Below are 13,840 nucleotides of genomic sequence, written 5' to 3'. Positions count from 1 at the left end.
TGTTTATCCTACCTTATTAAAGAAGAAATGAATCTGATGATAGGAATGAGAGAGGTGGATTCTTTTATGAGGAAGTCCATCAGACCTTCATAGACAGGAAACATCTCTCAAAACAGTTTGTTTCCCCTTTGTTCTTATTCCATGTTGAAGCAATTTCCAGTCATTAATCTGATTTTTAGGTCAGATTAATTACTGGGGTCAGTGAGTAGTTTTCCCAGATAAGGACTTGGAACCTTCCAGGTATAAGAAAAGTATATCTTCTATTGTAAGTTAATAACTTGGTGAATTGTGTGTATCTCTGAACCAATCACTAAATTGACAGTCTGATTAATGTATTTTTGTATATAAGCATCTGCACACTGAAGATTCCTACACTGTTTTTTCAATTCATACCCCTTCTCTGATCTATGGACTTACATATCCAACTGCCTACCTGACGTTTACATTTAAGACTATGGGCTCAACCATTTCTCTTGTTTAATTCACCCAATAAGTGAAGGAGATAAGCCATTAAGTTTCAACTATAAAAATCCTACACACCAGTATAACAATTTTTGTGTTCCCTTTTCATCTGTGTCCATGAGACATAGTTTTACATAATTTCAATCATAGTGTACATATCATGTTTAGATTTTGTTGATAAATATATATATTTGGTTTTATAGCTAACATTTTTTATGGTTAAAAATATTCATGCTTATGGAATAATAAGAAAGAACCTACCAAAGCAAATGATCATTACTACAGATGATCATACTAACAGATAGGTGCTGTTAACATTTCAGTGTATTTCTTTATAGTCACATAGGTACATAGAAATGAACATACTGAAATTAAGATTATATCCTGTGTATACATTTTCTAGCTTTTACACTTAACGAATGTTAAACATTTGTTTGTCTTTTAAAATACTTTTTATAAACATTTAAATGGCGTTAGTTTATCATTCACATGTATCACATAATCATTTTAAGTTGTTTATAATTTTTCATTATTAATGCTCTGCAAAATGCCATATTGAAGAGATGCTTGGGCCAAAAAATATCCTACTTTGGAATCACATAGGAGAACAAATGGTTAACTCATTCTTTCTTTGTGGTACTCCAATAAATAGACCTGTTTCAGGAGAGAAAATGTTCTCTCAGGTATATTAGGTTCAACATTAATTTCCTTCACAACTTCCATTTGCAGTTCAGGAAAAAAAGTGAAGTTTAGAATTAGAGGACAGTTGCAGCCACAAAGATGTCAAAATGAAAGGTTTCCCTTTCCTTTAGGGCATCTGAATTTCCTCTGGGTTTTCTAATTAGGTTACTCCGCTCATTACCTGATCACAAAGAAGAAAAGAGCCCAGATTCATGAATTTTATCCAATTTAAAGATTATATGATGGTCTAAAATTTAAAACATGGGTTATATAATATATATATAAAGCATTTTGGCTCTGGCAGTATTGGGAGATAGACTGTCAGCCTCTAGAATCAGCTGAAGTAGGTCTGAGAGACCCAATAACCATGAACAGAGAAAGGAGTGGCTTCCCACAGGAGCTCCAGACACAGATGGCAGATACTTTGTTACAGGCGTGTGCTGACAACCTTGTGTATGCATGGGTGTGAGAGAGATTGAGAATAAAGGTTGGTAATTCTCTCAGGAAACTTCAGGGAGCGCAAGTTTTTGGGACAGAAATCTTTGACTTCTTTTTTCTTTAGATTCCAGGTTTGTTTTCATTCAGAATAAGTGTTTATTATATTAATTTCCCTCAGAATAGAGTTCTCTATTATTAGAACATTTGAAAGTAAAAAAAATTAACCTGTAATCCTATACCCTAGTCTAACCATTGCTATAGTATTTTGGATTATTTCTTTCTAATTTTTGGAATCTGTTTTAAGCATTTTCATTATTTAAATGAGAAATGCTGTTTCCTACAGTGCGTGGCACATAGTAGGCACTCAGATATTTGCAAAATAATTAATTATTGATATATTTTTACATAATCTTTTGAACATTGTTTTTAATGGGCTGTCGAGTAGCTAGCTGTACTGTAGACTTAGCCATTACCCTATTGCTGGATATTTGCTTATTTCTATTTTTTTCCTCTGTCTTAAAAATACATTGAATATTTTGATGTAAATCACTTTTCTAGGTACAGATAGATTTTTCTATGTATAAGATATTTTTCTTAGTCTCAGAAGTGATTATGGGTCAAGGTAATATTTAGAACTCTTGGTTGCTAGGGACAGAAATGCATGAGAAACATTTGTAAATTTCTGGATAATTTCCCTGGGCGGTGTAAGATATTCATAAATCTAGCTTCCATCAGGGCTGGATCCAGTGCTTAGTTTATGCCTTCAGGGCTTTGTCTCTTGCTTATGCAGGCTCTTCTTTGCTTCTGGCTGACTCTTGCCACCTGGTGGTAAAGATGGGCATTGGTAACTTCTTGTAGTTTATAATCCTGACAAAAGTCTTGAGAAAGATCTGATTTAGCTAGTATCTTGTGTCTGTCCCTGAACCAGTCAGTTGCTGTGGCCTGGGGAGTGAGGCCTTGATTGCCTATGCCTGTGTTATCTCCCCACAGCTGGGGGTTAGATCAGCTCCAACCAAACTACAAGGACTGACCGGATTATTTTAGAATGTAAGGAAGGTGGTTCTCACAGAAAATGACCTTGGATAGACAAGGAAAAGGATGTCTGTTAATTTTATTAAATATTTTTATCACTCTTGATAGCCATTGCTAAGTGATTTCTAAAAATTTATGTTAGCTTCAGTAGTATTTCTTATTTTACTATATTTATATCAACACTGGATATTATTCTCCTCTAAATATTTTGCTAATTTAATATGTTAAAAATGGCAACCTTGTTTATTTTTACTTTTTTCACTTAACATCATAATTATTTTTATAACTAATTTAAATGGCTGCTTACTCTTTTATGAAAGATTTATCATAATTTATCAAGCTGTTTTCCAAGTATTGGTCATTTACATTTTGTCATAATTTTTATTTTTAACCTTTGAGATAATAATACTGCAGGTATTCTTATATGCCATAAATTTTTGCCTCTGTTGAATTTTTCTTTTGGAAAAATTCCAGTGGTATTTTTTTTTGCATCAAAGGTATAAACATCTTTATGCCTTTTGTTTTCAAAGAATTTTACCAACTTATATTTTTACCAGTATTATAAAAATATAGCTGTTGCATCACATCTCTGCATCTCTACTCTATAATTAAGCATTATTTTAAAGAATATTTGATAGTTGATTAAGTATAAAAAAGTCATCTCAAATTATTTTAATTTGCAGTTTAAAACTAATGAAAACTTCAGTGAATCCCCAACTCCCATTGTCTCTTTACTGTGTTATTTAGAGTATGAGTATGAGTATGCCCAGTGCTTTTTTTCTTCTTGTGCCCAGGTCTGGTCCATCGAACCCACATGTCATCCTGTCGCGTGGATAAGCCCTCTGAGATAGTAGATGTTGGAGACAAAGTGTGGGTGAAGCTTATTGGCCGAGAGGTAAAGTTCTGTGCAACTTCAGCTGGTTAGAAACGGCTAAGTAAAGCTGGGACTTTCTAAGCTTTTCATGGTGATACGTCATGAGTGTGTATATGTTGTTAGCTGTGGCTGGTAATCTGACCTGAATTTAAACCTTTTGGCTATCTGTCTGTTATGTAAACTCAGAAGGACAGTGTGAACTGTAATTAGTGTGGTCCAATAATTACTTGTTTATGAGACTTCCCTCCCTGAAGTTCATCCGAATGATGGATGTGGAGGGGAAAAAAAAAAAAGAACCAAAAAGAGAGAAGAAAACTTAAATCTATGAGCCTGTCTTTAGTAGAAAAGTTCCAAATACACTTCAATTTGGACCAAAACGAAAAAGAACATAGAATTTACAGTCATTTTTCATAATACCTGACACCATGCTATGTGAGGGAAAGTGAGAAAATGCAGGAGGACCCTGTTAACAGCAGCTCACTTGAGGGTCTGTGGGTCTGTGCAGACCACCGGCGAGATGTGCATGCGCACTGAGACCTGCTCTTCCCCAGAGGATGGCAGAGGAGGCAGTCCTGAAAGAGATATTCAACAGCGTTTGAGTGCCTAATATATACTAGGTCTGAGGGATGCCTGAGTTAGTAAATCAGATATAAATGACTTCAGTGGTTATGGAACTTGTGTAGAATATACATTCTATACAAGAGGAGATAAATAAGAAGTGAGCAAACTAAAATAATTAACAATAACTACAGGTTACAGTAAGTGCTGTAGTAGAGTCAAACGATGTGGAGGTTGATTTAGATACAACGGTCAGAAACAGACTTTTGGGGGGATGGTGGTTGTATATGATCTGAGACCCAAAGGAAAAGGAGCCAGTCATGTGAAGAGTTGAGAAAAGCATATTCCAGGCAAAGAGAGTAGCTGATACAGACCCCAAATTGTAGAGGCCTTCAAGTGCTGACAGAAGCAAAAGAAGACCAATGTGGCTAACAACTGTCTTCACATTTAAAGGCACTGTTAGTTGACTTCATGTTTAAGAAGCTTTTAGACAAAGTCCAAAAGGAGATCTAGTCCACTGGAAAGTTCTTAAATCCATTCTATGCTCATGGATCTCTGAACTGATTATTACACTGAACTATATAAAAAAAAATAGCTTTATTTTTTGCCTGGTTACTTCCGCAGGCCCTGGATTTCTGAGCAGTCATTTTTGTCTTTCCCCTAAGGAGGGTCAAGAATGATAAGGAAAACCATTTCTTGAAATGCCTTTGCCATAGAATTTGCCTGTTATGCTTATTAGTACACAAAATGTTCCTAGCACAGGACCTGAGTTCCTAGAGGAACTCAGTGTTAGATACATGATTAAAACTTCCAGTTCTTAGATAATTTTAGACCAGCAGTCCAAATTATGTACTTTGAGCTTTTGCCAATTTTGCTTTTGTATTTTTCAGATGAAAAATGATAGGATAAAAGTATCCCTCTCCATGAAGGTTGTCAACCAAGGGACTGGGAAGGACCTTGATCCCAACAACGTTATCATTGAGTAGGTAAAAGGTTTGGAAAGGTTAAAATAACTTTTCAAACCACAGAATGATATAGTGAATCAGGCCCACCTACACTCCACTGTTTGTAGACTGTGATATTGATAAATTATGTGATCTTTGGTTTTTAGAGGTAGAAAGTGTTATGTGTGTGTGTGTGCTTAGTTATTCAGTCGTGTGCGACTCTTTGTGACCCCATGGACTATAGCCCACCAGGCTTCTCTGTCCATGGGATTTTCCAGGCAAGAATACTGGGGTTGGGTAGCCATTCCCTTCTCCAGGGTATCTTCCTGACCCAGGGATCGAACCCAGGTCTCCTGCATTGATGGCGACTTCTTTATCATCTGAGCCACCAAGGAAGCCCAGAAAGTGTTGTAGATAACACTAAGATGAAATGGCAAACATGCAGCTCCTAGCATAGAAGTGCTCTGTCAATGATTTAGCTTCCTTCCCCTTATTCTTTTTCTGCTTCTGCCCTTTAACCAGTTAGCCATAAAGCATTCATCATGAGGTACTTGTTAATTGCCTTTCCCCTAGCTCTGAGACTGAAAAAAGGCAGAGACCATGTACGAAGGACAATTCCAGTGGGGTTTTAGACTCCTGCATCTTGGGATGTGCTGTGTCCTGAACACAGCACCTCACTTTCACTAGCTCTTCTGACTTTTCATTTATGAATAGAAGATTTTCTGTGTAGGATGCTGTCTGGTGATACACAGAATTTGCTGTCTAAGAATCTTTCTTGAATACAAGCATAGCTCTGAGATCCTGTGGTTTCAGCTCCAGACCACCAAATAAAGCAAATGGCTGAGTCACATAAATTTTTTGATTTCCCAGTGCATATAAAAGTATACTGTAGTCTGTTAAGTGTGCAATATCACAGTGTCTAAAAAGCAATATATATACCTTAATTAAAAAATATTACTAAAAAGTGCTGAAATGATGACAATAGTAGCATCGGAGATCACTATAACATGAAATAATAATGATGATGAAAAAGTTTGAAATACTGCCAAATTACCTCATTTGATACTGAGACATAAAGTGAGGAAATACAGTTGGAAAAATAATGCCAATGGACTTGCTTAATTCAGGGTTGCCTTCAAATTGTAGAAAACACAGTATCTGTGAAGCTCGGTAAAATTAGGGTATGCCAGTGATTTCTAGGGCTTCCCTGATAGCTCGGTTGGTAAAGAGTCCGCCTGCAATGCAAGAGACGCCAGTTCAATTCCTGGGTCGGGAAGATCCCCTGGAAAGGGATAGGCTACCCACTCCAGTGTTCTTGGGCTTCCTTTGTGGCTCAGCTGATAAAGAGTCTGCCTGCAGTGCGGGAGACCTGGGTTCGATCCCTGGATTGGGAAGATCCCCTGGAGAAGGGAAAGGCTACCTACACCAGTATTCTGGCCTGGAGAATTCCATGGACTATATATATAGCCTATGGGGTCACAAAGAGTTGTGGACACGATTGAGCGACTTTCACTTCACAAGTGGTTTCTAATCAGGGGTTCCTAGATCCTTAATATCCCTTGAAGGAGGTTGAGGGGTTTATGAACTGTTTTCAGTGTTTCAGAAAGCCAACTAAAATCATATGTTTATCCTCATGTTAACCATGACATTATTTTGTTGCTTCTTACATAAAATATCACATTGTTTATTTCATGCTAATTTGGTGCTCTTAGTGGCCATCATGTTATTTACTTTTTAAAAATAATTTTAAAAAAGTGTTGTTTGAGTGGGGTCTTGGCAATGCAGTGTTTGGAAGCCCTTATGTTTATAGTTCTGAAAAAAATAATTTTGAATATGAAGGAAGGGAAGTAATGTTTATTGAATACATACTATATGTCAGGATTAGGCAAGGTGATTCATGCACATTAATGTGTCTGATTCTTATAACAAGCTGCAAAGTGGGTGTTATTTCCATTTTACTTAATTTTCTTAGTTTCTAGCTTGATACTTGGTGATAACTTGCCTGTGATTGTATAACAAGTTATGGTGGGTTGAATCTAGGTCTTTCTGATGTTAAAACTAATATTGTTTTCCCCACATGATGCTTCTAGGTGTTGCATGTGAATTACAGAGTTTTTCATATTATTGTAGTTTAGTCTCTAAATGTTGACAGGTTTGTAGGGCTGATTTTTTGTTTTTTGGTAGGGCTAATTATTGACAAATACTTTATATTTGAAATTTTTTATAATTCTGAGCCCAGAAATGTTAAGTGTGATATTTACTGATTGCATTGTAATAAATTACTTCTGCTCCAAAGAATCCCATCTATACAGACACATTAAAAAGCAATGAAATTTCCTAAAGCCACTCTTATAAGGGTAAAAAATATAAAACAAGATAAAAGAGCTACATCTGTTTCTTACAACGAGGGAAGAAAATCAAAAGGAAAGGACCCCTTGGTTTTATGTTGTACATGTTTCTATGTATGGGCTATTTCTAGTAATGACCAAGTGGCTGAACAGTAACTTTTGTTGTAAACTATTTATAGACTGCATCTAGGAAAGAAGCATGGTATAGTGGAATGATGACAGGTTTTAGAGTTAGACTTGAATCAGGAAGAGCCCTAGTTCTGCCCCAAGCTAGTATATGAGCCTGAAGAGATTACCTAACCTCTCTGAACCTCAGTGAAGGTATATCTTTACTGTGCCAAGTGAATGGCACCTACATCTTGGTGTAATAGAAATGATGGTATAGTTTAAATTAAATCTTGTTTAGAAAGAATGTTAGCTTAGAAGGGAAGGGAAAGGCTACCCACTCCAGTATTCTGGCCTGGAGAATTCCGTGGACTGTATAGTCCATGGGGTCACAAAGAATTGGATATGAGTGAGCGACTTTCACTTTCAGCTTACTGTCTAGTCTGTAGTAGAAATTTAACGTATAATAACTACTTGTAGCTATTGTTTTAAAATATTTCTTCATTGTTCCTCTAGTATCTGAGATTATCATACGTTTTCTTTTGTTTTTTATTTTTTGGCCATTCTGCATGACATGCAGGGATCTTAGTTCCCTGACCAGGAATCGAACTCTGCCTCCTGCCGTGAAAGCATGGAATCTTAACCACTGGACTACCTGGGAAGTCCCCCACACTCCTTCTTTTAAAAGAATATATAAAAGCCGTGAGGCAGAGGCCACATTGTATCTTTCTTATCTCACGTAATGTATAGTAGTTGTTTAGTTAGTGTATCCATTTACTTATTATTTGACAAATATTTATTGGGCTCCTATTCTATTTGAAGTACAATGGCAATACCAAGGTTTCTGTCTAAGGACCTTACTGCCTAGTGTAATGAAGTAATTATGCAAATAACTTTGATACAAGGCAACATGTAATAAATATTAAAAGAGTGATTTAAAGGAAGGATTCTAGGAAATAGCCTGAAGAGGAAGAGTTGATATCAGGCCTTGATGGTCAAAGAAGAGGGTACAGTTGAGCTAAGTCTTGAAGAATAGGTAAGATTTTGTTAGGCAGCAGGGGAGAGAATAGTATTCCAGGCAGAAGGAACAGTTTGAGGAAAGGCATGAGGCAGGAAAGCATGTGGCACATTCAAGAGTCTTGTTTAAGGGAAGAAGAGAGTATGCTTAGGTACAAGAATGTAGGGCTTGAAAGATAGTTTGGAGTCAGATTGTGGGCAGCTTTGCATATCAGTCAAAGAATATGAATGTTTTTAAAGCCTTTGAGAGACTCCTGAGTAGATGATTCTCTCCAGGTACCCCATTCTCTGGCTTCACCCTGTTAGGCTCAATATCTTCATGTTGTCTCCAGCTACCCACAGCTTGACAACTACCTTTCATTCTCCATCAAAATCTAGCGGTCTTATATTTCATTCCCTCAGGCCCCAATGTATTGAATATTAACAAGGTCATCTAATAAGTGAATCTGCAAATGGAAAAGGGCTAAATACAGTTTCCAGTTGGGTTTAACCAGCATAGTATAGGCTTTAGAAAGAACGTTTATGTATGACCACACTGTAATTATCCATTTATAGATCTCTTTCTACCATGTCCTATCACTTCAGTATACTTCCTCACATCACTAGTACTAGTGTTTGCTTCTTATTAGTTAAACTTAAAAATGAAAGATTAATCCAACTATGTGTGCTGGAGACCAGTAAATGAATTATTACTGTTTAAATGAAATGTACTGAAGCCTAAACTAGCTTGATGGCAATAAGGACAGAAAGGGAGTGAGTGCCATATTTGTTGAATTGAGTGTTAGGTGGGAGGTATGATTTGGCTTATGGTATGTTTGAATCCACAGAGGATTGGAATTGATTATAATGAGGGTTTGCTTAGGCTGCAACTCATAGCCACTTGAAACTGAGCTCTGCAAATGACATCTGAAAGCAATGGAGTGACTGTTCAAGTTATGTCTGCCTTGTTTTCTTAAATTTAATTTTATTGCAGTGAGAACATTTAGCATGAGATCTACCCTCTTAACAAATATTTAATTGTATAATACAGTATTGTTGACTGTAGGTACAGTGCATGCATTAGACTGCTAGAACTTACTCATCTTCCTTAATTGAAACTTTATACCCTAGGTAAGTAACTCATTATTTACTTCTTCACGCTCCTCACCTTGGTGTTTGTTCCTCAAGCTTCACTCTTTGAGTGGACCCTCTCCTGTGACCCATACCAGACAGCTGACCTTCTATCATTTGAGTAAGATTCTTCTAGGGCACAAGGTAGGGATATGAGCAGACTTGAGAACTTAAACCATATGCTTGTGTGGTCTGTCCCAACTGGGAAGCCACTAATCACATAGGTGATTTAAATGTGAATTAATTAAAAGTAAATAAAGTTTACCATCTGATTTCTCAATCGCAGACCACATCTGAAGTGCTCATCAGCCATAGATATAAAGTCAGACGTAAATAGTCAGCAGTACAGACATAAACTTATAGAACTTTACATCTTTGCATTTTTTTTTTTTGACAACAGTATGCTAGATGGTGCGCTGTCTGCTCAGATATAGAAAAGAATATAACATAGACTTGACTTTTCAAGTCCTGATTGTGATAAAGTTGTTGTTCAGTTGCTAAGTTGTGTCCAGCTCTTTGTGACCCCATGGACTACAGCACTGTAGGCTTCCCTGTCCTTCGCTATCTCCTGGAGTTTGCTCAAATTCATGTCCATTGAGTTGGTGATGCTATCTAACCATCTCATCCTCTGCTGCTCCCTTCTTCTTTTGCCTTCCATGTTTCCCAGCATCAGGGTCTTTTCCTATGAGTTGGCTTTTTGCATGAGTTTGCTTTTTGGTTGTGGAATAAAGGGTGAGGCAAAATATAAACAAATTAGTAAAATAAAGTGAGTATTAACTTTGCCTGTGGTAACAGGGAGCATTTTATAGAAGATGCGATATTTGAGCTGAACTTTGAAGAATGACTGGGACAGAATATGGAGTATCTTGATCCTCTTTGTTTCCTGTCTTGAGCCCACATAGCCCGTAAAACTTGACTAGAATTTGTGAAGTGAGTAGCTTTCTTCTGCTTTGATTAACCTGCATTGCTCTAGGTAATGTGGCTCTTTTGGCAAAATATTTCTCTACTTTTGCTGGACTCTGGAGAGACTCGCTAGTGAACAGTTGGAAAAGCCTAGGTGAAGTCAGAGTAAAGACATTCAGGTAAAGAAAAATATTTTGGATGAAGAACAAAGAAATTTCAGCAAGCATCCATTGATGCTGTTGCTTGCCAAGCCTTGGGCTGAGGTGCCAGGGAAACAAAGACAAGTAAGATATTTTTTAAACGGGCCCAGATCTAGAAAGAAATAACAGCTATGTGGTGTGATATGTGCTAGGATTGAAGTGTATATGGGATGCAGTTTGAATCTGAAAGGAAGAGTGATCAGGGGTGATACTCTTCAATTAAACATTTTCTAAGAATACTCTGTGTAGGTCCTGTGTATTATAGTGATGGTAATAAAAGCTGTGACAGCTGGGGCACTTCGGCTCTGCTGGTAGCAGTGTAATTGGTAAACACACTATATGGCAGTGTCTACTGAGACAGATGCCCTGTAACTCAGTAGTTACACTCCTACCTGGAATTAGGCATTTCCCAAAAGAAATGCATGTACATATACAAGTTCACCAAAAGCACCCTCATAGAAAGTTCACAGAAGCACCCTCATAGTAGAAATTACTCAAATATTAATCAACAGAAAAATGCTTTACAGCAATGAGAATGATCCACAGCCACACACAACACTTAGATGGATCTCACAAAGCAGTGAAAGGAGCCAGATACAGAAGGGTCCATACTCTGATTCTCTTGATAAAACTTGGAAAAATATGTAAAACTAATCTATTCTGTTAGGAACTAGAATAGTGGTTGTTCTTGGAGGAGGCACAGTGGCTAGAGGGGCTTTGGTGGTGTTGGTGATGTTCTGTTTCTGTGAGGACTGATTATGTGGATATTTCAAATTGTGAAAAATCAGTCAAGCTGTATACTTGTGAGTACTTTTCTGTGTGTATTTTATTATTTGGTCATATATTTAGAATTTTTTAAAAGTGTTATGGGACTATGAACAAAGAGATTAATTCTGGGTGAGGGACTTAGGGAAGAGAATTTGATAGAAGGAGGAGCAATAACTGAGCCGAACCTTGAAATGTTTGGGTGTAGTTAGGCGGTGAGGTGGGAGTAAAGAGGGGAAGCAAAGCATTTCAGGAAGAGGGAGGGGCCTAAGCAAAAACAGTGAACCATCTGGGGAAGGTAAAATAGAGTGGTTTGGCTCGAGCATATTGTACAAATAAAGATGAGGCCAGAAAAGTAGATTAGAGACAGGCTACTTTGCCAACAAAGGTCCGTCTAGTCAAGGCTGTGGTTTTTCTAGTGGTCATGTATGGATATGAGAGTTGGACTGTGAAGAAAGCTGAGCGCCAAATAATTGATGCTTTTGAACTGTGGTGTTAGAGAAGACTCGAGAGTCCCTTGGACTGCAAGGAGATCCAACCAGTCCATTCTGAAGATCAGTCCTGGGTGTTCTTTGGAAGGAATGATGCTAAAGCTGAAACTCCAATACTTTGGCCACCTCATGTGAAGAGTTGACTCATTGGAAAAGACTCTGATGCTGGGAGGGATTGGGGGCAAGAGGAGAAGGGGACGACAGAGGATGAGATGGCTGGGTAGCATCACCGACTCGATGGACGTGAGTTTGAGTGAACTCCGGGAGTTGGTGATGGACAGGGAGGCCTGGTGTGCTGCAATTCATGGGGTTGCAAAGAGTCGGACACGACTGAGTGACTGAACTGAACTGATGAGAGGCCTTGAATACCAACATAAGAAATTTGGACTTGATTTTCTAAGAAGTCTTGGATGGTCACCAGGAGTGACCTTGTATGGGTTGTAGGGGACCTAGCAAGGCGAGTAATTGTATCTTCATCCCTTGTGCATCAGTGAGATGAAATCTAGTCTTACTCCTAGTAATTAATTCAGAACCTTGTCCTGAATGAAAAAATTGTCTGGTTCATGTCATTGCTTTCACTGCCTATCTCCTTAGGCCCAGTGCTTTTCCTTTCTCCCTTCTACACACCAAAAACAAAACAAAAAACCAACATAGAGTATTAACTAGTAGTATCTCTGGCCACATCTCTTAAGAGGGCCAACAGTCAGTATCATTTCATTACAGGCAAGAAGAGAGGCGGAGGCGGTCCTTCCAGGATTACACTGGGCAGAAGATCACCCTCGAGGCTGTCCTGAACACCACCTGCAAGAAGTGTGGCTGTAAAGGTAAGGTGAAGCCTCTGCCCTTTCAATTTTATTCTCCTTGTGGATGAACTCTTCACAGGATGAGGGAGGCCACCTAGTGTGCCTTTAGATCATCCTGGGTTTTAGCCAAGTATTGGCCTCACCTGCTTATCTGCTGTTCCTACTAGACTCACATCAGAGTTCATGACTTGCTGCTTTTTCTGTTTCCTTTTCTGAATGCTGGCCCTGCCGGGTGCTACACTACCACCACTACTCCCTGCCTGGGCAGGGTCCCCATGTACTATGACAGGTGGAGTAAGGGTGTTGGATTGTTAACAATCTAAATTTCATCTCTAAGGACCATTATTGTTTGGTTGCAAAAATAAAGTGACTTGGAAGTATATTCCGTAAGGATCTAAATCAATCCTTTCTTGCTTATTTTACCTTTCTCTCTCTAACTCCTGAGTTCTGAATACAATATTTTTTTCGTAGTAAAGAATACAGGCTAGTCACTTCCTTTTAGCTTTGTTTCCTCAAGTTTCCTCCAGCCCTACTCAAATATTAAAGAGCTCTTTCAGCCTGACTTCCCTTGTTGGAGCTATAATGAGAGGGATTCCCATCTTCTCATTTTCAGAGTGACCTCAATTTGTCACCAGGTCTCCCTAGCCTTTCATCTACCTTGCTCTCTTGACTTTTCTACGAGTGGTAGCAGATTTGTGTCCAGGTTGAGGTTGTGGTGTTTAAGTCCTGATTTATCATTAAGTAGAGGGAGGAAGGGAAAAATGAAATTGAGAGAACGAATACTTCCTTGCAGATATTGTGGGATTGTTCCAGATATTTGGAAAACTCTATGCTGTATTCTCCTTCCAGGCACCATTCAGCTTCTGGACTCTGAGTTGCAAAGTATTATAGTGTACACATAGCTTTTTGATGATCTCATCAGATTGTTTGTGCCCCAAAGGCAGGGCCTACAAAAGGCTCATAGAAAACCAGCTGTGTAGCATCTGTTAAAGGGCCCCTTGATAGTAATGTAGGCGCAGGGACAGTGAGGTTCTCGTACCTTCAACTTGTTTCCACCAGGTGTTACATGAGGCAGAAAAGAATAATGAAAGATGGAGTTTGGCCCAGGC

At 38.2% G+C, this 13,840-nt stretch overlaps 1 protein-coding gene across 11 annotated transcripts in view; it reads left to right on the top strand.

The window, feature by feature from the left end:
* The window catches only part of ZCCHC17 (zinc finger CCHC-type containing 17), a 75,697-nt gene that overhangs the window by 23,454 nt on the left and 38,403 nt on the right, over positions 1–13,840 (top strand). For all 11 annotated transcript variants that reach the window (XM_012150000.5, XM_060410559.1, XM_060410558.1 and 8 more), the window contains 3 exons: positions 3,408–3,508; positions 4,936–5,027; positions 12,652–12,752. In XM_012150000.5, the coding sequence (XP_012005390.2) occupies positions 3,408–3,508; positions 4,936–5,027; positions 12,652–12,752 (294 nt within the window). The remainder of the gene's footprint in view (positions 1–3,407; positions 3,509–4,935; positions 5,028–12,651; positions 12,753–13,840) is intronic.

This window comes from Ovis aries, chromosome 2, assembly GCF_016772045.2.
Source record: "Ovis aries strain OAR_USU_Benz2616 breed Rambouillet chromosome 2, ARS-UI_Ramb_v3.0, whole genome shotgun sequence".
Lineage (NCBI taxonomy): Eukaryota > Metazoa > Chordata > Mammalia > Artiodactyla > Bovidae > Ovis > Ovis aries.
The sequence above is the reverse complement of the archived record's forward strand: the minus strand, read 5'-3'. Positions and strand labels throughout refer to the sequence as shown.